A 23,534-nucleotide genomic window follows, 5' to 3' on the forward strand; every position below is an offset into this window, starting at 1 on the left:
CCTGGGTGGCTCTCCTCTTCTCATGCTGAATGATTTATGGCGTCCCAGAAGCACATGTCAGATGGTGTGCTACAGTATAAGCATCAAAACAGAACATGGCCTTTAGTGACCTCAGACTCAAGGCTGGGACGATACCAGGATCACTATATTTTTTCCAAGGCAAAAATGAAGTCACGAAGCAGATGTAACTGTTTCGTCATTTTAAAAACCTGCTGTATATAAAATATTGTGTGCTATAGCTTGGAAAATAAATAAATGTGACTCTTGATTACAACATAATGTTGTTTCCAACATTAGGGCTGTTCTACTAAAGAAGTTGAATCCGCTTGTTGTTTTGTTTCCTTGCCACGATACTAACAGGTATCCCGTTCCTACTCACACTACACAGCGCTGCTCTGGAAATGAAATGGGAATGTTGTGCAGCCATTCAAGCTGAGTCAAGGGAGGGACGGTTCATTCAGGTCATGCGACATGCTCTAGTATCAGATCAGGTCTGATCAAGCAGTCAGTTAGGAGCAGAACCAAGACCTCTGGGCCCATATGTTGGAGTTGGACTGCCGATCTAAGATCATGTCCCCCGTGTCCGTTCATTATGATCAAAAAGGCAAAACTCATCCTAGATCCTCACTCTTACTCTGAGACACTTTCTGAATAATATGGGCCTTGATCTTCTGTAGTATAGGCAGGCTTTCATCATCATCATCATCATAGCCTTTAATGGTCATCTGTTAGATCACAACAACCTCACCAGGGAAGAGTCTGCTGCCTCTGTCATTCACTTAATCTCACTGACAAATTAACTGTGTTCATTTCCTGTCTGATTGAACTTTAACTGCTGTCTCTATGGCTGGTTCAAACCTTCTCACAGCAGGCTCATTGACAGTGATCTGAATGTGTTTTACCCCTCTGTCTGGTACAATGGAGCTGTTAATAAGTGACTCTCCCTCTGTTTGTGTGTGTCTCTCTCTCTGCCCCCCCTCCCTCTTTCTCTCTCCATCTCTCAGCCTGTGGCAGAGCCCATCCCTATCTGCAGCTTCTGCCTGGGCACTACGGAGTCGAATCGAGACAAGAAGCCAGAGGAGCTAATCTCCTGTGCAGACTGTGGCAACAGTGGTGAGTAGCACTGTGGCAGCACGGTTTCTATACGCTGAGACATCAAGGCAGCACTGCCTGCTACTTCTGCCTGCACCTTGTTCTATTGGATTTGTCTTCGGTTTAACTGAAGTTATAATTTGACCGGTTGGGTCTCGTAGATGTCTGCATTTGGTAGTTTGTTGTCATGGTTGATTTTGGCTCTATAGGGCCTTTTGAGTGTCATTTGTTTCTATTGTGAGGTGGTGGTGTCCTGTGGTTGTCAGGATAGTGAGTGTGTGTGGCTCTGTTGATCTGTGTCCCCTAGGCCACCCGTCCTGTCTAAAGTTCTCACCAGAGCTTACTGTGCGAGTCAAAGCTCTGTGGTGGCAGTGCATCGAATGCAAGACCTGCAGCAACTGTCAAGATCAAGGCAAAAACGCAGTGAGTGTTTGTGTCCATGTGTCTCTGTGTCAGCCAGTGTGCCTGCCTGTACTTCAGCACAATACGTAGGAATCAGATCTGTTGTTTTTCAACAAACTGAGAACTATTTTAGACAGCTGCTGCAGATGGTTCTCTCTCTCCTCAGACCTGCCAAGTACAGTACAGTTCTGGTTGGAGGGAAATATGTAAATGGTGGAAATGTCAACTATGTAAATATGACGGCAGGGAGTGACCAAATGTTTACTGTGTGTGTGTGCGTTTAGGAGAACATGTTGTTCTGTGACTCCTGTGACCGGGGGTTCCACATGGAGTGCTGTGACCCCCCACTGATGCGGATGCCAAAAGGTAACCCCCCTTCTCCACTACTTCTCCTCCTCCTCTCTCTCTCTCCTACCCCTGACCCTCCTAATGTACCTAATAAAACCCACTTAAGCATGCGCTGTCCCTGGAAATTCCTACCTCTGTGCAGTAAATGGATCCACTGTGGCCATGAGATAATTGGGAACAAATGACAAAGCTCAGAAGGACCACAAACCAAGACGGTACCCCTTTCCACCAGTGTAATGACATGGATCTTTATTGTGGTTTTAATGCTAGTGGTACTGTGTACTTCATGTCAGTGTATGGTGGTACTGAAGAAGCGGTTTTATGCCAGGCCAGCTAAGCTAATACACTCCTGATCTCTTCTGATCGGATCTCTTCTGTTCTGCTCTCCCCCCAGGCATGTGGATCTGTCAGATCTGTCAGCCCAGGAAAAAGGGAAGAAAGCTCTTGCATGAAAAGGCAGCACAAATCAAACGGCGCTACAACGCACCACTGGGACGACCCAAGAACAGGTTGGTAACGACATGGAGAGAGCAGCACCGTCTGGGAGCTAGCAGTACGACACGGTGTTAGACCTGTAAAACACAGCAGATCAGCCCCACTAGAGTTTCACTGGCCAGTCAGACTGTTTTTAATGACTGCCTATTGGTCTAAGAGCTGAGTTTCATGCCATAAATGAAGCTTCTTTGGAGCATAGAATCTAGCTATATGACACTCGCTGATCAACCAAATGGAGATGTTTAATGTGGGAGTGGGAAACCTAGCTGAACTCTCTTTTGTTGACACTACTTGGTCATTGGAAACAAAGCCAAAACACTTTTGTCTGTCTTCTGTTGCTCTTGTTGCTATGTAAATGTCTTCCAAATGACCAGGTCTTGGTCTATATAGGGTGTTGCTATTAGCTGGTGGGTGTCTGAATAGTCCTGTCTCCCGTTGCAGACCGGGCAGGCCATTCAAGAAGCTGCGAGGGCCGGGTGGGCGTGCCAGGCGGAAGGGGGGCCGTCGCTCGCAGGGCTCCTCCTCCCCGCACTCGTCGTCCAGCTCGTCCTGCGAGGGTTATCCTGGTGACGACCGGCTGCTGTTCTCCCTACGAGAGGACTCGTCGGAGCAGGGAGGCCTTCGCTTCAACAAGAAGACCAAGGGCCTGATTGACGCCCTCACAAAGTTCTTTACGCCCTCGCCCGACGGACGCAAGGCCCAGCACGAGGTGGACTACTCCCAGCAATACCGCATCCGCAAGAAGGCCATACGCAAGGAAGAGGGGGACGACAGGACAGGTGAGGAGGGTATGCTGAATAATGCATTGAATACTGAGGGTGAATGAGGGGTTGTAGTGGCTGTATTTGTATCAGTCAAAAGCTGCACTTCATACTATGTCCTTCAGACAGACCCAACACCTGTATAGTGGTTGTTGGTCTTTGAGAACTGGCCCAGTGTCCACACAGTTGTCAGTTCCAGCACTTTGTGTGTCAGTCAGAACCTTAAAACATGAATATACTGTCCCCTTTCTGGAAGTGTCCCACTGACTTACTGTCCCCCTCTGTCTGTTCTTCACAGACAATCAGGACAGTAGTGACTGGCGTGAGGATGAGGACAAGCTGCCAGGACACGAGAACCTGACAGAGAAAGACGTGGAACTCTTCAGACACATCCAGGAGCTGGCGCTACAGGTAACCACAAAGACGGAGACAAAGAAAGTGTTTTTGTGTGTGTGTGTGTGTGCATGTGTGCGTGCGTGCGTGCGTGCGTGCGTGCGCGTGAGAGGGGGCACTGTGGTTCAGTGCATTGTCAGAGCAGAGCTGATCTGTCTATTCGTTTGTGATCCTTCACTGGCACAGACAGAGCAGAGCTTCAGATCACTGCCGTACATCACAGGAGAAACGCTCGGTCCCAACGCAGGGTTTTATTCTTGTCTTGGTCAGTAGGAGAATAGGGAATGCTGGTGAAAAGTAGGTGCAAGCTCAGCGTTATTTCAACTTTGTATTTTATAATTGATGGTTTCCTGTTGTGGTTTGTTTCCAATTACATTGTAGACTAGACACATTGTGAAACTGATTGTGTTCCTCTGAGAGTGGATCCTCTCTCACAGCAGTCAGTGAAAAAGATTCAACGCAGACCTGACTGTAGGCAGGGGTGACTGTTGTGTGTGTGTGTGTGTGTGTGTGTGTGTGTGTGTGTGTGTGTGTGTGTGTGTGTGTGTGTGTGTGTGTGTGTGTGTTTGGGAGCGTGTGGTTACCAGCGCGTGTCAGCAGAACCCAGTGGCAGATGCTTGGCGTTTCCACTCAAGACAGACCAGAGAGCTAATAATAATTATGTAAGCAGGCGTCAGGGTGCCAGCTGCACAGGAGCCGGAGTGGGTGTGCCTGTTTGTTTTACTGTGTGGGTGTGCCTTGGCGTGTGTATATGTCTTTCTATCACTGTGTGTTTGAGTGCCGGTGCGTGCCAGGCCCTAGTGTGTGTGGCGGGCATACCGTGCTGGGTTAGGCAGGGCCAGTCAGCGGCCCAGTAATCCCTGCTGTGTAATCTCAGTCTGATCCATGTTCTTTTCTTAATCCCCTGTTGGAAAACCTGGCCTTCACTTGATACTGGAGCTCCAAACCTGAACCCCCCTTCTCTGCTCTCGTTTTCTCTCTCTTTCTCTTGCCTATGCAGAAAGTGGGGGTGACCGGCCCTCCAGATCCCCAAATGCGTTGCCCGTCTGTCATCGAGTTTGGCAAGTTTGAGATCCAGACTTGGTACTCCTCTCCGTATCCGCAAGAGTACAGCAGGTAAACGAGCACAAACATTTCACATGCTCCACTCTGAGTCAGTCCACTGTTAGTTTGTGTTCGTATAATTGATGTTAATGACTTAGTCAGCTTTGCTCTTGTCTGGTCCTCATCAATTTCCCTCCATCTTCTGTCCCAGACTGCCTAAGCTCTACCTGTGTGAGTTCTGCCTGCGTTATGTGAAGAGTCGCAGCATCCTCTTCCAGCACATGAGGAAGTGTGCCTGGTTCCACCCTCCAGCCAATGAGATCTACAGGAAGGATGGTGTCTCCGTGTTCGAGGTGAGACAGACTGAGAGAGAGAGGAATACAGACAGAGAAAGAGAGAGAAGCCGATGGAGGCCACCGCCCTGCCACAAGCCACACCGCTCCTGCCACATCCTGTGCTCAGTGTCACAAAGAGACTCTGTGGACTGAAGGTTGAGAATTGAGAACGCTACATACTGCGTTTACACAGGCAGCCCAATTGTGATCTTTTTTTCACAAATGTGACTTTTGACCGATCAGATCAGCACTGAAAAAGAGCTGATGTAAAAACATCTGATGTGATTGGTCAAAAGACCAATTAGTGGAAAAGAGATCAGAATTGGGCTGCCTGTGTAAACGCAGCCTAATTGAGGGGCAGTCCATCTGTGTGGTAGGATGGCGTCTGCAGCTCTGGTTTCATTGCCTCTGCAGCCCGTCCCGTCCTGACTCGTCCGCTCCTGACTCATCCTCACTCAGCAGCAGAGTAGAATAGCTGGGATGTCAGGCTATGTGCCAGGGAGCCCCTCTCTCCTTCTCTCTCTCTCCCAGCCAGGGACACCAGAGATGCCATGGCTCACATCATTGGCATTATTGTCTGAGACTACTCCCCTCCTCCCATATCCCACGTGTGTCTGTCTCATAGTTACTCATTTTAAGGTTCGGAAACGGGCTGAATGGTGCAGTCAAGACTGTCCTTTTGAACTTGGATCATTGTAGTCAAACTCATGTGTAATAGTTGTATTTGTTATATTCATGTGCACGTTTGCCTCGGCAGCTTGGTGGTTGCTCTCTGTGCTCATGTCGTGCAAATCAGATTCCTTTCGGGCAATACAGGTTTTCAGTCATTTCATTTATTCATGGTGTGTTTGTTTTGTTTTCTCAGGTGGATGGGAATGTGAGCACAATCTACTGTCAGAACCTGTGTCTGTTGGCCAAGCTGTTCCTGGACCACAAGACGCTGTACTACGACGTGGAGCCCTTCCTCTTCTACGTTCTCACACAGAATGACAGCAAGGGCTGCCACCTGGTGGGCTACTTCTCTAAGGTACGTCTAACCACCAAATCATCCAAATAAACACAACCGGTTAAACCCTAAAGTTGCCTTTAGGGACAGATCTAGGATCAGCTTACCCTCCCCAAATCCTAACCTTAACCATAAGTGGAATTGCACAAGTTGTCTTTAGATCAGTGTCTGGACGCACCTTCATTCTGTTCTAGTGAAATACCGTAGTATGCAGAGAAACCTCTGCTGCTTTGATGCTCTGTCTCACTGCTTACTGTCTGTACGGATGCAGGTGCTCCAATTAACATACAGAATAGCTGCCAAAACACTGCAAGGATCTTTACACACACACACACACACACACACACACACACACACACACACACACACACACACACACACACACACACACACACACACACACACACACACACACACACACACAGGCCTCTACTGTGCTAGCACAGTCTTTCTCAGAGTACATTACCATGCCTTTTCCCCCCTCATTGGAATCTCTCTCTCACGCTCTCTTTCCCCCTCCAGGAGAAGCATTGTCAACAGAAGTACAACGTGTCCTGCATCATGATTCTTCCCCAGTACCAGCGCAAAGGCTACGGTCGCTTCCTCATCGACTTCAGTAAGGAGCTCCTCTCAGGCTCAGCTACAGCTCCTCTTCCCAGTCCTCTTTGATGCAGTGCAAGTTGCTCTAAGCTGCTGTAGAGTTTTGGGTCAATGCCATCAGAATAGCAGTCAATCCCATTGAATTGAACTAGCACCGCGTTGGGATCTGATTCAAAGTGGCTGTAATGAATAATGTCTGGTCCAATTCCTTGTTGAGTTGAATAAGTGAAACCTCATTGGCCCCTTCTTACTCTGCTTAGCTGTTTGGAATGGGATGCTTTAGAAGGTGCTTGTTTTGAGGAAAGCTGCACCACTATCATGTTGTGGTAGAAATAGTAGCATTTATTTATAATACGCAGTCAGACTGAATTATATACACCAACAGTCAGACTGAATTGTATACACCAACAGTCATAGACTGAATTGTATACACCAACAGTCAGACTGAATTGTATACACCAACAGTCAGACTGAATTATATACACCAACAGTCAGACTGAATTGTATACACCAGCAGTCAGACTGAATTGTATACACCAGCAGTCATAGACTGAATTGTATACACCAGCAGTCATAGACTGAATTGTATACACCAACAGTCATAGACTGAATTGTATACACCAACAGTCATAGACTGAATTGTATACACCAACAGTCATAGACTGAATTGTATACACCAGCAGTCAGACTGAATTGTATACACCAGCAGTCAGACTGAATTGTATACACCAGCAGTCAGACTGAATTGTATACACCAGCTGTCAGACTGAATTATATACACCAGCAGTCAGACTGAATTGTATACACCAGCAGTCAGACTGAATTGTATACACCAGCAGTCATAGACTGAATTGTATACACCAACAGTCATAGACTGAATTGTATACACAACAGTCATAGACTGAATTGTATACACCAGCAGTCAGACTGAATTGTATACACCAGCAGTCAGACTGAATTGTATACACCAGCAGTCATAGACTGAATTGTATACACCAACAGTCATAGACTGAATTGTATACACAACAGTCATAGACTGAATTGTATACACCAGCAGTCAGACTGAATTGTATACACCAGCAGTCAGACTGAATTGTATACACCAGCAGTCATAGACTGAATTGTATACACCAGCAGTCATAGACTGAATTGTATACACCAGCAGTCATAGACTGAATTGTATACACCAGCAGTCATAGACTGAATTGTATACACCAGCAGTCATAGACTGAATTGTATACACCAGCAGTCATAGACTGAATTGTATACACCAACAGTCATAGACTGAATTGTATACACCAACAGTCAGACTGAATTGTATACACCAACAGTCAGACTGAATTGTATACACCAGCAGTCAGACTGAATTGTATACACCAACAGTCATAGACTGAATTGTATACACCAACAGTCATAGACTGAATTGTATACACCAACAGTCATAGACTGAATTGTATACACCAACAGTCATAGACTGAATTGTATACACCAACAGTCATAGAATGAATTGTATACACCAATGTCAATTGACCTTGTATAGCCTACCGATTTTAACATTGATCTTGTTCTCACCCTGCACCCTTCCCTTCCAGGCTACCTGCTGTCCAAGCAGGAGGGCCAGCCCGGCTCCCCAGAGAAGCCCCTGTCAGACCTGGGTCGTCTGTCCTACATGGCCTACTGGCGCAGCGTGGTGCTGGAGTGTCTCCATGAGGTCCGCGACCGCCAGCTCACCATCCGACGCCTCAGCAAGATCACGGGCATCTGCCCCCAGGACATCACCGCCACGCTGCACCACCTCAACATGCTGGAGCAGAGAGGGGAGCGGTGAGAAACTCTCTCACACACACTCAGAGGCATAATCATGATGACAACACAAATTCAACGATGCAGAAATTAGCAACAACATGCTAAACTACAAGCCCATTGAAAGCTGGCGAGACAATTCTACAGCATAGAACGCGTCTGTTTGGCAGCCGTCATTTGTTCAGAGTAGTTCTTCCCTCCCTGTAGGGATAACCAAACTGTCTCTGTCCCCCTGTAGGCTAGTCCTGGTGCGTAAGGAGAAGCTGGTGTCCAGCCACATGGCTTGTCTCACCGCCAGGCCCCGGCTGCTAGAGGTGGACCCGGACTGTCTCCGCTGGACCCCCGTCATCGTCACCAACACCGTGGTTTCAGAGGAGGAGGAGGAGGAGGAGGAGGAGGAAGGAGATGATACCTGCAAGGAGGTGCAGACAATGATGCTTCAGTATATTTTTTGATTTCAGATGAATGACATTACAACAATGACTTGAATGGATTAGAGGTAAATGTAGTTATTATTTTACAGATCAAGCCTAGCCACAAGGTGTCTCCACTCTCCTGGCTCGTCCGAGGAGAAGAGGAAGAGGAGGAGGAGATGATGATAAAGTGCTTCCCGGGGTTCCCCACCAGCCAAAGCTCTCCGGCCTCCTCCCCAGTCCGCTGTCCCCCGCCCGTCCCCGACCACCGGTCCCCTCCCCCCGCCAACGGAGAGCGCAGGGGCAGGGGCCGCCCACCCAAGAACTGGCCCTGGGGCAAGGTGAAGGACGGGCCACGGACTGAGAGGAGGCCGGGACCGGGACGACCTCCAAAGATACGGTTGGAGGTGCAGGATTTCGATGAGGAGGAGGACAGGGCTGAGGGCACTAAAATCAGCCCCACCTCTGGCAGCAGCCCACCCTCCCTGTTCTCTTTAGACAGACAGCTGGCTGATTCTACAGGTACCTTCAGGCCCCTAGAGATGCTTGGCAGGCACCCTGCTGTCCCTCCCCCACGCAGCAGAGGGCGCCCTCCCAGGAAGAAGAGGGGCCCCAAGCGCAGGCTGAGTGAGGGTCCTGGAGAAACCTTGCCCCAGCTGCCCCTGGCGCCCAGGCTCAGCGACCCGCCTCCAGTCAGACGGAGCTGCTTCAGTGAAAGCAGCGAGGAAGAGGAGGAGGAGGATGAAGATGATGATGATGAGGAGAGGGGGACTCACTCCCCACCCATCCTCACAAAGCCCACCCTGGGGCTCAAATGCAAGGTGAATGGAAAGAAAAAAGTTATTCAGGTCACTTGAAATGATGAGATAGTATGAACCTCTAAAGAAACATTTGCAAGATTATTTGTTACTACTTGTTTGCAAAAAAATGTCTGTATTATATTTCAATAGCTGTTCCCATGTCTCCACAGAAGCCGTTGAGGAAGAGGCGCATGCGTCAGCGCAGCCACAGCCACGCCCACAGCAGCGTGGTGACAGAGACCATCTCTGAAACCACCGAGGTGCTGGACGAGCCCTTCGTAGACTCTGACTCTGAGAGGCCCATGCCCCGGCTGGAGGAGGAGAGCCCCCTGGGACACCCCCTGAGGTGTTACCCCCCGGCCCGCTCCGCCCTACGACACACAGAGACACCGCCCAAGAGAGCCCAACGAGCCAACCTCACAGAGTCAGAGGAGGATGGTGAGGCCACAGGAGTCCTTAGGGCAAACAGAGCAGTTATTTATATATCAAGGTGTTGGTGTATAGTACATGTTGGAGCAGAGCTGTATGTTAGCTAGGCATTGATATAAAGTACTTGCTTGAGTAGATATGCATGTGTAACAATGGAGTTCTCTCCCGTTCTCTGTTCTTGTACAGAACCCACTCCTGTTCTGAAGCCAGCGTCCTTCCTACGGAACCCAGAGCCCACGGCCTCAGCAGAGCCTCCGGCGGCCAACCCAGAGGCTCCCGTCAAGAAGAAGAAAGGCTGGCCCAAGGGCAAGCCCCGTAAGCCCCTGCACTGGAAGAAACGGCCGGGCAGACCCCCTGGCAGCGGGGCAAAGCCAAATGCAGGGGACACCAGCCTGACCAACTTAGGGGACCCTCCACCCCCCAAGATCAAGATGAAGCCGGGCCGCAAGCCCCGGAGCTGGTACCTACAGCGGGCCCAGGAGGAGGCTGAGAGGCAGGAGGCAGAGAGACAGAGGCTGGGTCTGGGAGGGGTGCAGCAGCTAGACAAGCCCCTCCAGCAGCTAGAGGACCGAGCATGCAAGAGGGCCTCCAGAGCCACAGCTACCGACAACGACAAACACAAACACAAAGACTCTGATGAAGAGGATGACTACCTCCCCAAGCCCATTGAGCAGAGAATCCCCAAGAGGCGGGGGAGACCGCCCAAAAACCCAGCCCTGCGACAACAACCTGTCCCAAAGCAGCCCACTGTCTCAGAGCCAGAAGAGGAGGAGGAGACAGAGAGGGGCTGGGTAGAGGACAAGCCCAGCCGTCCACCGTCCCGTTCCCTGCTCTCTCCTTCCTCTACCGGAGGCCCCAGGGCCCCCCAGCCCAGTAGACCAGACACGGACAGAGTCATGGCCGACAGGGATGAGGAAGACGAGGAGAGGGAGGATGAAGAGTGTGCCACCCTGGGCACCAGCAGCAGAAGGACTGCGGCCACGCCAGGCTCAGGCAGCAGACGCAGCGACGACCACGATGCAGACGATGAAGGAGACGGACACCTGGAGGACAAGAGCAAAAGCAAAAAGCGGAAGAGCCAGGACTCTGAGGAAGAGGATGAAGACGATGAGGAAGAACCTACCTCCCCAGCCAGCTCTCCACCCGTCAAAGAAGAACCCCAGGGCGGGGAAGGTTTTTTAGACATGCAGGGCAGTGTGCAGGCCAGAGACTCCTATGTCAGCAAGCAGGAGGAGGACGAAGAGGAGGACGAAGAGACGGAGGAGCTGCAGGAGGTAAAGTGCCGGCCTCTGGACGCGGCACAGGACGAGAGAAGGCGGCGGGAGGCAGAGGAGTCAGCAGCAGCGGCCGCGGCAGTGGAGACGGTGACAGCCATCTCAGTCCCCTCTGAGCCCCTTGAGCTGCAGCTGCTGCACCCCGAGGACAAGACTGTCACGCTGCTGATGGAGCCCCAGCACCCTCACCAGCACCCCGACTCCTTCAAGGAGGAGCTGAGCCACCACCACGGGTCCCACCATGGTCAGCACCACCACAGCAACGAGCTGGACCTGGAGACGGTGCAGGCGGTCCAGTCTCTGACCCAGGGAGAGGCCCAGGACGAGGAGCCAGAGAGCCACGGGGTCTCCCACGGAGCCTACCAGGACTGTGAAGAGACGCTGGCCGCCTGCCGCACCCTGCAGAGCTACAGCCACGCCGGGGAGGCCGAGGAGGAGACTACCCACCTTGCCATGGTGGAGGAGTGTGGAGCCTCCCAGCACAGCAGCCCCCTGCCCCACACTAACCCCCCCATGCCCCCATTACCCAGCCAGTCAGTCCGCTCCATCAACAGCCCAGCAGGCATGATGGAATCTGGGCTGGGGCAGCAAAGAGGGGGCACACCAGGCCCTACTGGGGGAACAGGGGCAACGGGAGGAGGAGGGTACACACAGATCACTCCTGAGCACCCCAGTTCCTTGTCGGCCCCATCCCAGCAGAACATGGAGACCAGTCCCATGATGGACGTTCCGTCGGTGTCTGACCACTCCCAGCAGGTGGTGGACAGTGGCTTCAGCGACCTGGGCAGCATCGAGAGCACCACGGAGAACTACGACAATCCCAGCAGCTACGACTCCACCATGGGCGGTGGGGGCAACGGGGGAGGGAACAACGGCAGTAACCATGCAGCGGTGGCTGTGGCTGCCTCTTCCTCGTCGTCAACAGGCTCCTCTTCCTCCAGCTCGGTCACACCCTCCTCACAGGGCAGCAGCTGCTCCTTTGTCCCGGCGCCCTGTCTCACGTCTTCCAGCGGCGCAGTGACATCACAGCTCGCCATGGGCAGCTGCAGTCTCATCCAACAAACTGGACCAGGGCCCAATAACGGGCCGGGAGGCAACAATGGTGGCAACAACAGCGTGCCCCCGCCGCCACCCCGTCCCCCATCTGCCAACACCCACCAAGGCATCAAGTCCCCTCAGAGCTGTGTGATCGAGAGGCTGCCCAGCGCCAGCCAGCAGTCCCAGAAAAAGGTGCAGCATCAGCCCCCTCAGCAGCAGCAGGCTCCCCACCCCCCGCCCTCGGCCCCTCCAACCCCCCACCCGCCCCAGCAGCAGCAACCTCTGTCCCAGTGCAGTATGGGGAACGGCTTTGGCTCTACCCCTATGATCATGGAGATCCCTGAGAGTGCCTCCCAGGGAGGGGGCCGCAGCCTGTACGAGCGGATGGGCCAGGACTTTGGTGCAGGGGGTTACCCCCAGCCCTCGGCCACGTTCAGCCTGGCTAAGCTGCAGCAGCTCACCAACACCATCATGGACCCCCACGCTATGCCCTACTCGCACTCGGCCTCTGTCACATCTTACGCCACCAGTGTTTCTCTGTCTAACCCCGGGCTGGCCCAGCTCTCCCCCTCCCCACTCCCTCCCTTAGCCCAGGGCCAGGCCACCATGACCCCCCCTCCCCAACTGAGCTCTGGCTCCATGAACTTGGGCTCCCTGCAGCTGCAGTGCAACATGCCCTCCAGCAACATCGGCCTGCCTCCCCCGCCCCACACCCAGCGGCTGCAGGGCCAAATGGCCACGGTGAAGGGCCACATCTCCATCCGCTCCAAGGCCCAGCTGGCCCCCGCTCCCTCCCCGCATCAGCAGCAACTGTACGGACGCAGCTCTGGGTCCGTGGCCATGCAGGGCTCGCCCCGCACCCTGGCTGTGCAGCGTGGCATGATGCCCAACCTCATGCCCACGCCGGCCGGCTACAACACCATGAACATGAACCAGCTGAACGCCATGTCGGCTGGCTACCGCATGCCACAGCCCATGATGAACAGCGGTTACCATGGGAACCCCCCTTACATGAACCAGCCCGCCCAGTACCCCATGCAGATGCAGATGGGCATGATGGGGGGACAGGGGTACCCACAGCAGCCTATGCAGCCCAATCACCACGGCAACATGATGTACACGGGCCCCACCCACCACAGCTACGCCGGCGTCCCCAAACAGTCGCCTTACATGAGCAGATGAGCAGAGCACCGAAGAACAACAGCTCTAGAGACAGAGATGGGAGGAACACTCTCCAACCTGACCTGACACTCGCTGATGGAGGGAGGGACTCTGCCTCTCTTTACTGAATCACTTACTGTTGTATCCACCCTCTCCAAAGCCCGAGCGAGCGAGCGCAAAGAGAGAGGGAGGACTATGTTTTTCTGTTTTGTATGTTGTCATTTTGTTCCATTCAGTTGGACACATTTCCCCCCCCAAGCTGGTGGTGTAGGGAGTGAGCTGGCAGAGCTGGGGCGATACATCACGGCTAAATGGTCCCCTGGTACTATATGGCAGACTGCTCTAGTCTAGTCAGACCTAAACGACATGCTCCTCTGGCACAGTTTCTACGCTAACGGAAGAGCTCCTCCACTGTTTACCTGGCAGAGAGTGGAGGAGGTGGAAGAGGAAGATGGACTTTGGAGGACCTTACATTGTCAAAACTGAGAAAGGAAAAAAAAGTGGTTAACTAAATATATGAAACCATGCACACAATCTTTTAATTGAAATAGGAAGCCTTACCTTTAAAAAAGAGACTATGATTATAATTGTAGATGGACTTGTTTTTTTTAATTTTATTATTATTTTGAATACTTTTGTTTTTATTTTGACAGCTGTTGAAAAGAACTTGTGTGCAGTCCAACCTGTCTATGCTTTGATGGTGGCATACTGGAATGGTGGTTCACCCTCTAGCTCCAACACGTTCTCACACACACGCATCTCCATTGCTTCTGTGAGCCGTGGCATTTGTCTCAGATATGAGTAGAAGTGGGGCCTCATTGGAGAACAACATAGTAACAAGTATGGAGGGTCTTCCAGCTAGGACGGTGTGTATCAGGGCAGAACAGAGGAATACAGTGATGGAGGAGAGACGAGGGGTCACTGTCCATTAGTCTGTCCATAAATAAACAAACCAGTAGTGTTCTCAGCATCACCCACAGGATGCTGTAGCTGTTTGTTCTGAAATGATTAGATGTAAATGTTCTGGTACTTCCTGTTGATTCACAGCACAGTCCACCAGTCTCCCATTGCAGCATTCACACATTTTTCATCACACTCCACAGAAGGCTATTAGGCCTTTTTACCCCATTGATGGTGTACATCTGTCAGCCCCATGCAGTTTACCTTCCATGGAATAAATATATACACAGAGATTTGAGGTCAAACTCACTGCTTTAAGGAACATCAGCTGTTGGATATCAGCTGAGCCGCTTCGTTAAGTGTTAGTGACAGGCATCCTCTCTGAAGGGTGTTTTCTGTTAACCAGTTAATCTGTGCAAGTCTACCGTGCACTCCCGTTGACTAGTAGAGATGTCTGAGCTCTATGGACCATCAGCATCTGGAGCGGTGGCCAATGCCAAATACTGTGCATTGTGTACGCCCACCACACACGCAAACATCTGGATGGTTACCGTGTTAGGATGGGGAGGGTGGGTTAAGAATTTACCCAGTTGTCTCAGTGTTCCAGTATTCAAAGTCAAAATGAGGATACTTTTCTTACAGACCTGACGTTTCGTATATTATTTGTGTGTATTGTTTTTTGTTTGTTCGTTTTATTTTCTCTGAATTTTATCAGACTGGGCAGCTTTCTTTTATGACACAAGCTGACTCTTTTTGACTTTAGAACCTATTGTAGAGAATGTTTTTTCTATAATATAAAGAAATTCTGACGTTGATATTGGTACTGTCATTTTTTTCACTTCTGTTTCAGGAACAAAAACAATACATATTTTTTAGCTTGACTCTTGAGGTAATATAAAGAAATTCAAAAAAAAAAAAAATACCACTCACTTTTAGTGAATTTAAGATGCCTTTAACCTCTCCATTCCACTCATCTCTAGAGTTTTCTATCTTTGTGTAGTATATTAATGCTATTTTAAAACGAAAGGAAAAAACAAATATCTAAAGGTCACTTAGCTGTTCTTTTTTTTGGGATAATTTGTGTGTGAATAGGACGACTTCTTTACATTTAAGAGGCATGTAAAAATGAGCTCAGTATATTTGTCTGTTTATATCGCTTCCCTTTTTGTATCCTTTGTAATTGTACATGGTGCGTTGTAAGCTAAGAGAGAGCGCAAGATATAGAGAGGAATGGGGCTGGCTGGGTGCCTTGTGAAGGTTGATAGCGCCCGGCTGCCTCGATCTCTCTACTTAGTCCCTGTATGTATTTCCATTTATTAGTTTTTTCTTTCTTAGCAAGTACTTTCAAAGAACTCTGTACATTTTAACATAAAACAAAAATAAATTATGTTGAGCCATTTATGTTGTCATGGTATTTCTTGGATCTATTGTTCTGACTCCTACCAATTCTAATAATTGCTGCTCCTTGGCAATGATAATATTTTCATTATTTAGAAACTAATGTTGCTTGCTTACATTATTTGTGCTTCTTTGCAGATAAAAAGCCTGTAAATATTGCTATGCGAAGCGGGCTCATATAAGATCCAGTGCACAGAAGAGTGGATCAAAGGCTAGTCGGTGACTGCAAAAAGTCAGACATTCCATTCAAGGGAACCCTATGAAGAAAATGTACATTCATCCCCTTCAACAGCTTTCTACTTGTCAAGACATCTTCAATATAAGCCAGAGCGAACGATTCTATTATCCTATTTATCATTTACAGAATCACATACGGAACTGTCAAAGGGTCAGATGATATACTGATTTAACAGTTGGCCTATTATCTCTATTGCACATATGTAAGTATCACATTCGTGGCCTATTATGTGTAACATATATTCAAGTAGCCTTCACTATTTTAAAATACAAAAATATAATACTATCCTGGCGTCGCAAACACCATGCTCTACCAACTGAGCTACAAAGGACCATTTTCTATTGCATTTCTCATTAATAGAATGTATCTATTTTGTATCCACAAAATGTATCCACAAGATGAAATCTGATACGATCTGTGGACGATGTCTTGACACAAAATGTCAGGCACAACCGTCTTGGTGAGCCAATCAAGGTGCATGTTCATCTGGCGTTTAATAGGCGCTGTCCAATTACAATCGAATTCCAAGTCTGACGTTAAGAAACATCCGCACTATGGACCAATCACTATTTGGGAGAGGCGGGCATTCTTGCTGTTTCTCATCTCCAATTGGTCCTCTCTAGTGTCAGCTTCCTCATTCCGTTCCAGCTAACGGAGAAGAAGCGACGGCCTTTTCTAATCTTTCATTGAGAAAAGGTGAAGGCGAGAGGAAAGCACCAATAGATTGTCTTTGGTATGTAATTACACTTTCTAAACAGACGGAATAGCAGTAAAATATTGAGAGCAATGCATGATTAATTCCGTTCTCGGTATTCACCATCGCTGAATGACGGGATCGCCTGCTGTCACAAGACAACTGTGTGGCGGGAGGAGGGTCTGAATCACGGATGTTGTAGGGATACAGATGCAGGCCTGTCTTCCAGTAAAATACCATATTACCGTCGACTCATCTTATTACCGCACAGGTTCGTGTGCATGCAGGTAACCTACCCGTAGCACGGCCGCCCACTGCGGAACCTGATAGCAGGACCGAAAATTTAATGAACTCGTGTCACCTGTCACCCTACATGAAACATTGTCACTGCTCATAGATATATGTCTATATTTATTGACGGTACCACAAGCGCGGTGTAACTCAGACTTTATTCCAACTGCATGGGGTGGTATAGCTAAAACCGTTTTAAGAGTCGCTAAATTCTTCTTATTTTCCTATCTCAGCCTCCAGCCAAAATGATCCACAGCCTGTTCCTCGTGAATTCCTCGGGGGACATTTTCCTGGAGAAACACTGGAAGAGCGTTGTGAGCCGCTCCGTGTGCGACTACTTCTTCGAGGCGCAAGAGCGCGCCAGTGAGCCAGAGAATGTGCCCCCCGTCATCCCGACCCCCCACCACTACCTCATCAGCGTCCTCAGGCACCGCATCTACTTTGTGGCGGTCATCCAGAGCGAGGTGCCGCCGCTCTTTGTCATCGAGTTCCTACACAGGGTAGTTGATACATTCCAGGTTTGTACTTGGTATACTAACTTTTCTTCCTTTCACTTGTACTTGTTCAGGCTCTTCATCACCACCACCTAGGTCTACCTTACAATGTAATCTGTCCAGCAGTCTAAAGTCTTCGAACTGGTAACTCTCTGAGTTACTGATTGTCTTATTGTTAAGTTACAAGTGTTTTTACTTTTTAAAGGAAGTCGTAAGTCATTGATCAGAATATACTCATCCCTCCCTGTTATTAGGACTATTTTGGGGTGTGCACAGAGGCAGCGATCAAGGACAATGTGGTGGTAGTATATGAGCTGCTAGAAGAGATGCTGGACAATGGCTTCCCCCTGGCCACAGAGTCCAACATCCTCAAAGAGCTCATCAAGCCACCCACCATCCTGCGCACAGTGGTCAACACCATCACAGGTGCCTGAAGATTACCATGTCTGCCTCTACACAGTCACTATGTCATCACTTTTTCCTGACCATGAAAAACCTCAACCTCCATAGAATTATACCACATAACCTGACCATGAAAAACCTCAACCTCCATAGTATTATACCACGTAACCTGACCATGAAAAACCTCAACCTCCATAGTATTATACCATGTAACCTGACCATGAAAAACCTCAACCTCCATAGTATTATACCACATAACCTGACCATGAAAAACAGGCCCTTAGTCATGACATGTGTGTTCATCATTATTTACATTATTTCTTAATTATTCATCATTATTTACATTATTTCTTAATTATTCATCATTATTTACATATTATTGGCAGCATTGGAAATAATACTGTATGTTTTTAAACTTTTCATTTAGACCCATGTCACTGTACACAACAATCTGAATGTGTACATCATGTTTGTGTCATATTTGACTGTTCTGTTGTCTGTAGGCAGCACCAATGTAGGGGAGCAGCTCCCTACTGGACAGTTGTCTGTGGTGCCATGGCGACGCACTGGAGTCAAGTACACCAACAACGAGGCCTATTTTGATGTAGTGGAGGAGATTGATGCCATCATTGATAAATCAGGTATAGTTGGCCCACTGCCCCATTATGCTGTCAGCTAAACCTGTCCTGACCCATTAAAAACAACAGAAACACAGAACTTGACATTCTGATTGACTCTCCTCTCTCTCCATATTTCTCTCACACACTTTTAGGCTCCACTATTACAGCAGAGATCCAGGGGGTGATTGATGCCTGTGTGAAACTGACAGGCATGCCTGACCTCACTCTCTCGTTCATGGTGGGTCCTCTCTTTCTCTCTCTAGCCTAGGGGTCGGTCATCATTTAGGCTCGAGGGCCACATCGGGTTTTTAAAATACAGCGGATGGCTGCACAGATTTTCCCCAGACCTATTTGTTTTGTCAAAAGCAATTTGAGGTCAAGAAAAAGGCCAGTTATTTGAAAATATAAGTTCTACATACTTTCTATCTCGTTTTAGATGTTCAAGAGTAGCCTGGAGTGTAGTTTGCCCACTCGTGCTCTAGCCAGTAGTTTATATCCACTCTTGTCCTTAGCAAATAACCGTTCCCTCTCTTCCTCTCCGTATGAAATAATTCATGTTTGTAATGTTTTTGACCTGTGTTGTATAACTGTAAACTTCCTGTCTGTTTCTCTTCTGTCTTGAAACCATATTTTTAACTGTTGTACTGAATAATTGTGTCAAAATTGTCCTGTCTGTTTGTGTCTCTCCCCCTCTCTATCTTGATACACCTGTCTGATCCTGTCTCAGAACCCTCGTCTGCTAGATGATGTGAGCTTCCACCCGTGTGTGCGGTTCAAGCGCTGGGAAGCTGAGAGGATCCTCTCCTTTATCCCCCCAGACGGAAACTTCCGGCTGCTCTCCTATCACGTCAGCTGCCAGAAGTCAGTACTGCGCTCTCTTTACCTCTGCAAAGCCAGACTAAACATCATGTTATGTGCTCAAGGCATAACACACACACACACACACACACACAAACACACACACACACACAGTATCTGAATGTTTGCTTTTTCTTTTCATTGTGTTAATTCAGTCTCCACCCATTAAGGTCAACAAGGTATTTCAAAATTGACATTGTAGTTGGGGCTCGATCTAAAACTAGAGTTGTAAAATGTTAGCTAGATGAAGTCCTGTGTTTGGTTTAACGTTACGTTAATTATTAAAAGGATGTTTTTGGCAAAGCATTATATGTAAGTACAATAGTATAGTGTCGGTAGGGGACATCTATTGGTATAGATTGGATCATTATTCACTTGTGGTTTGGCTTGGGAAAACCCAGAAACAGTATTTTACAGCAATGCCAGTATGGTAATGCTCCTAATGTTTACATTATATATCCACATTTTTTGTTTGAAGTTTCATGTTTGAAAGTTGTAATAACAATGTAACAAACTGCCATCTGTGCAGAAAATAATTCACTTGTTCTTTCAGTATTATTCACTTACTTGCACACTTTGTGTTCAGTGTGCTTTGTGCTGTTTCTGTCTCTGTGCCCATCCTACCTGTGTTATTCTGACAGTCTCTGTGTCTGCCCCTCAGTCTGGTGGCCATCCCAGTGTACGTCAAGCACAACATCACGTTTAGGGAGGGTAGTTCTCAGGGCCGCTTTGAGCTGACCCTGGGCCCCAAGCAGACCATGGGGAAGGGGTTAGAGGCTGTTCTAATCAGTAGCCAGCTACCCAGAGGAGTCCTTAACACCAACCTCAACCCCTCCCAGGGGACATACAACTTCGACCCTGTCACTAAGGTAAGGTGGTGGGAAAAGGTGTGTGTGTGTGTGCAGACATGGATTTACCTGACCAGTTTAGTGTATGCTGTAAACATATACAAAAGGGTATACAGTGCATTCGGAAAGTATTCAGACCCCTTGATTTTTTCCCCACGTTTTGTTACGTTACAGCCTTATTCTAAAATGGATTAAATAAAAATGGTCATCAATCTACACACAATACCCCATAACGACAAAGCGAAAACAGGTTTTTCTAAATGTTTGCAAATAAATACAAACAGAAATACCTTATTTACATAAGTATTCAGACCCTTTGCTATCCTGTTTCCATTAATCCTCCTTGAGATGTTTCTACATCTTGGAGTCCACCTGTGGTAAACTAAATTGATTGGACATGATTTGAAAAGGCACACACCTGTCTATATGAGGCCCTTCCCCACAGTTGACAGTGCAAAAACCAAGCCGTGCGGTCGAAGGAATTGTCCGTAGAGCTCCGAGACAGGATTGTGTCGAGGCACAGATCTGGGGAAGGGTACCAAAAAATGTCTGCTGCATTGAAGGTCGCCAAGAACACAGTAGCCTCCATCATTCTTAAATGGAAGAAGTTTGGAACCACCAAGACTCTTCCTAGACTCACCCGGCCAAACTGAGCAGTCGGGGGAGAAGGGCCTTGGTCAGGGAGGTGACCAAGAACCTGATGGTCACTCTGACAGAGCTCCAGAGTTCCTCTGTGGAGCTGGTTGTCCTTCTGGAAGGTTCTCCCATCTCTGCAGCACTCCACCAATCAGGCCTTTATGGTAGATAGGCCAGACGGAAGCCATTCCGCAGTAAAAGGCACATGACAGCCCACTTGGAGTTTGCCAAAAGGCACCTAAAGGACTCACAGACCATGAGAAACAAGATTCTCTGTTCTGATGAAACCAAGATTGAACTCTTTGGCCTGAATGCCAAGTGTCACGTTTGGAGGAAACCTGGCACCATCCCTACGGTGAAGCATGGTGGTGGTAGCATCATGTGGATGTTTTTCAGCTGCAGGGACTGGGAGATTAGTCAGGGGGGAAAGATGAACGGAGCAAAGCACAGAGAGATACTTGATAACCTGTTCCAGAGTGCACAGGACCTCAGACTCGGGTGAAGGTTCACCTTCCATCAGGACAACGACCCTAAGCACACAGCCAAGACAACGCCAGGAGTGGCTTCGGGACAAGTCTCTGAATTTCCTTGAGTGGCCCAGCCAGAGCCCGGACGTAAACCTGATCAAACCTCTCTGGAGAGACCTGAAAATAACTGCAGCGACGCTCCCCATCCAACCTGACAGAGCATGAGAGGTTCTGCAGAGAAGAATGGGAGAAACTCCCCAAATACAGGTGTGCCAAGCTTGTAGCGTCATACCCAAGAAGACGCGAGGCTGTAATCGCTGCGAAAGGTGCTTCAACAAAGTACTGAGTATAGGGTCTGAATACTTTTGTAAATGTGATATTTTTATAAATTAGCAAACATTTCTAAACCTGTTTATGCTTTGTCATTATGGAGTATTGTGTGTAAATTGATGAGGGATTGTTTTAGAATAAGGCTGTAACGTAACAAAATGTGGAAAAGGTCAAGGGGTCTGAATACTTTCCGAATGCACTGTATAATCTTACATTTAATGGATTAGTTAATTCCTCCTCCCACCCACCTGTTTGCGTTCAAAACAATACCCTTCTCCCTGTGTGTGGTAATAACAGTGGAAGGCTGCTGTGTTGTCCCTTTGCAGCTCTTGTCATGGGACGTGGGTAAAATCAACCCTCAGAAGCTGCCTAGTCTAAAGGGCTCTATGAGCCTGCAGGCAGGGGCCTCCAAGCCAGACGAGAACCCCACCATCAACATTCAGTTCAAGATCCAACAGTCGGCCCTCTCTGGTAAAACACACCTCATCAGAATTGGTTATTACACTCTAGAGTAGCAGTTGCTTCTTAGCCGCTGAACCAGTATTAGTTAACTTTACCCATATTTTTAACCGTAATAATTCTGTGATTAAAGAAATATCTAACCCTAGATCATATATTGTATCTACTAACTCCATATTAGTCAGCCACATGACATCCACACAGTTTATTCACAGTGACACCTTCTACCACTAGATGGAGACAAGATACTCTATTTGTATTTGTATTTGCTCTATCGGATCCCCACAGAGGTTTGCTTCTGTTTCCAAAAGGGATGTGGGCTACTTCTCTTGCAATGGCCAAATCAATGATTTATATGACTTTCTGCAGAATACATATTAAATAGCAATGTGACACCTCTCTTTTAATTGACTTGTTCTTCTCTAGGACTGAAGGTGAATCGGTTGGATATGTACGGGGAGAAATACAAACCATTCAAAGGCATCAAGTACATGACCAAGGCCGGCAAATTCCAGGTGCGGACATAGAGGCTCGGCTCTCTGCTCTCTGGCCTCTGCACCAATACTACTACTGTAAAAGAGAGAGGGGGAGGTTTCCGATGGTGGGGAATAAATACAGAAAATATAGGGAAGGGAGTGGCTATGGTACATTCCCTGTGTAAATGCATTTCAGGATTTATCCACACAAACTGTGTTCTCTACTGTCTAACTGAACTAGCTACCACAGAATGTGTGACACGACACACAAAAGCCTATTTAATGGAGTTGTTTGCACAGTCAAATAGATGGCGATAAGAGACTATCATCCTCAGTGTATCTACAGCATTTTTAGTAAGCTAAAGCCTGGAATTGGTCTATCTGTTGTGTGTCATTTCTGGTTCCTTTTCCAATCTCATTGATATCCTTTGAGTTCCTTTTGTGAGCGAGAATAGCAGGCAAAATGGTTTGGGTGCTTCTACTGCTACTACCTCTCTTATGTTCCCATCCATTCCTTATAACCAACGGCCCAGAGTTAACACAGCCACAATGGCAGAATTATTTATTGAGTTTAAAAAAGGCAAGTCAGTTAAGTCAGCAAGTCAGTTAAGAACAAATTCTTATTTACAATGACGGCCTACCAAAAGGTAAAAGGCCTCCTGCGGGGACGGGGGCCTGGGATTAAAAAAATAAATACAATATAAATATAGGACAAAACACACATGACAACAAAAGGGACACAACATTACATAAAAAGAGACCTAAAACAACATAACAGCAAAACATGACAACACAACATGGCAGCAACACATGGTAGCAGCACAACATGGTACAAACATTGGGCAAAGTCAACAGCACAAAGGTCAAGAAGGAAGAGACAACAATATATCATACAAAGCATCCACAACTGTCAGTAAGAGGGTCCATGATTGAGTCTTTGAATGAAGAGATTGAGATAAAACTGTCCAGTTTGAGTGTTTTGTTGCAGCTCGTTCCAGTCGCTTGCTGCAGCGAACTGAAAAGACGAGC

At 48.2% G+C, this 23,534-nt stretch overlaps 2 protein-coding genes across 5 annotated transcripts in view; both read left to right on the forward strand.

The window, feature by feature from the left end:
- The window catches only part of kat6a (K(lysine) acetyltransferase 6A), a 39,673-nt gene extending 23,981 nt beyond the window's left edge, over positions 1-15,692 (forward strand). The window contains exons 3-17 of one of the 2 annotated variants that reach the window (XM_029763339.1): positions 1,005-1,113; positions 1,400-1,515; positions 1,779-1,860; positions 2,237-2,351; positions 2,779-3,125; positions 3,397-3,509; positions 4,492-4,607; positions 4,747-4,888; positions 5,736-5,897; positions 6,399-6,492; positions 8,069-8,300; positions 8,518-8,701; positions 8,803-9,513; positions 9,663-9,930; positions 10,108-15,692. In XM_029763339.1, the coding sequence (XP_029619199.1) occupies positions 1,005-1,113; positions 1,400-1,515; positions 1,779-1,860; positions 2,237-2,351; positions 2,779-3,125; positions 3,397-3,509; positions 4,492-4,607; positions 4,747-4,888; positions 5,736-5,897; positions 6,399-6,492; positions 8,069-8,300; positions 8,518-8,701; positions 8,803-9,513; positions 9,663-9,930; positions 10,108-13,415 (6,099 nt within the window). In that variant the 3' untranslated portion in view covers positions 13,416-15,692. The remainder of the gene's footprint in view (positions 1-1,004; positions 1,114-1,399; positions 1,516-1,778; positions 1,861-2,236; positions 2,352-2,778; positions 3,126-3,396; positions 3,510-4,491; positions 4,608-4,746; positions 4,889-5,735; positions 5,898-6,398; positions 6,493-8,068; positions 8,301-8,517; positions 8,702-8,802; positions 9,514-9,662; positions 9,931-10,107) is intronic. The other variant, XM_029763340.1, reaches the window with a different exon arrangement.
- Positions 15,693-16,558: 866 nt separating this feature from the next.
- Positions 16,559-22,887, forward strand: LOC115200350 (AP-3 complex subunit mu-2). 3 transcript variants are annotated; one of them, XM_029763342.1, is made up of 9 exons: positions 16,559-16,663; positions 17,149-17,433; positions 17,664-17,835; positions 18,315-18,452; positions 18,584-18,669; positions 19,159-19,292; positions 19,951-20,158; positions 21,897-22,041; positions 22,456-22,887. In XM_029763342.1, the coding sequence occupies exons 2-9, from the start codon at positions 17,161-17,163 to the stop codon at positions 22,554-22,556; spliced, it is 1,257 nt and encodes a 418-aa protein (XP_029619202.1). In that variant the 5' UTR covers positions 16,559-16,663; positions 17,149-17,160; the 3' UTR covers positions 22,557-22,887. The 3 variants fall into 3 exon arrangements, with proteins under 3 accessions (XP_029619202.1, XP_029619201.1, XP_029619203.1); XM_029763341.1 differs by having other exon boundaries at positions 16,563-16,911; XM_029763343.1 differs by having other exon boundaries at positions 16,563-16,895.
- Positions 22,888-23,534: the final 647 nt, after the last annotated feature.

Source organism: Salmo trutta, chromosome 9 (assembly GCF_901001165.1).
Source record: "Salmo trutta chromosome 9, fSalTru1.1, whole genome shotgun sequence".
NCBI classification, from domain to species: domain Eukaryota; kingdom Metazoa; phylum Chordata; class Actinopteri; order Salmoniformes; family Salmonidae; genus Salmo; species Salmo trutta.

Excerpts from the sequence above, each read along its gene's own strand:
- LOC115200350 (XM_029763341.1), top strand. Across the intron at positions 18,670-19,158 it reads ACCTCACTCTCTCGTTCATG|AACCCTCGTCTGCTAGATGA; the intron begins GTGGGTCCTCTC and ends ATCCTGTCTCAG. Across the intron at positions 22,042-22,455 it reads CCAACAGTCGGCCCTCTCTG|GACTGAAGGTGAATCGGTTG; the intron begins GTAAAACACACC and ends GTTCTTCTCTAG.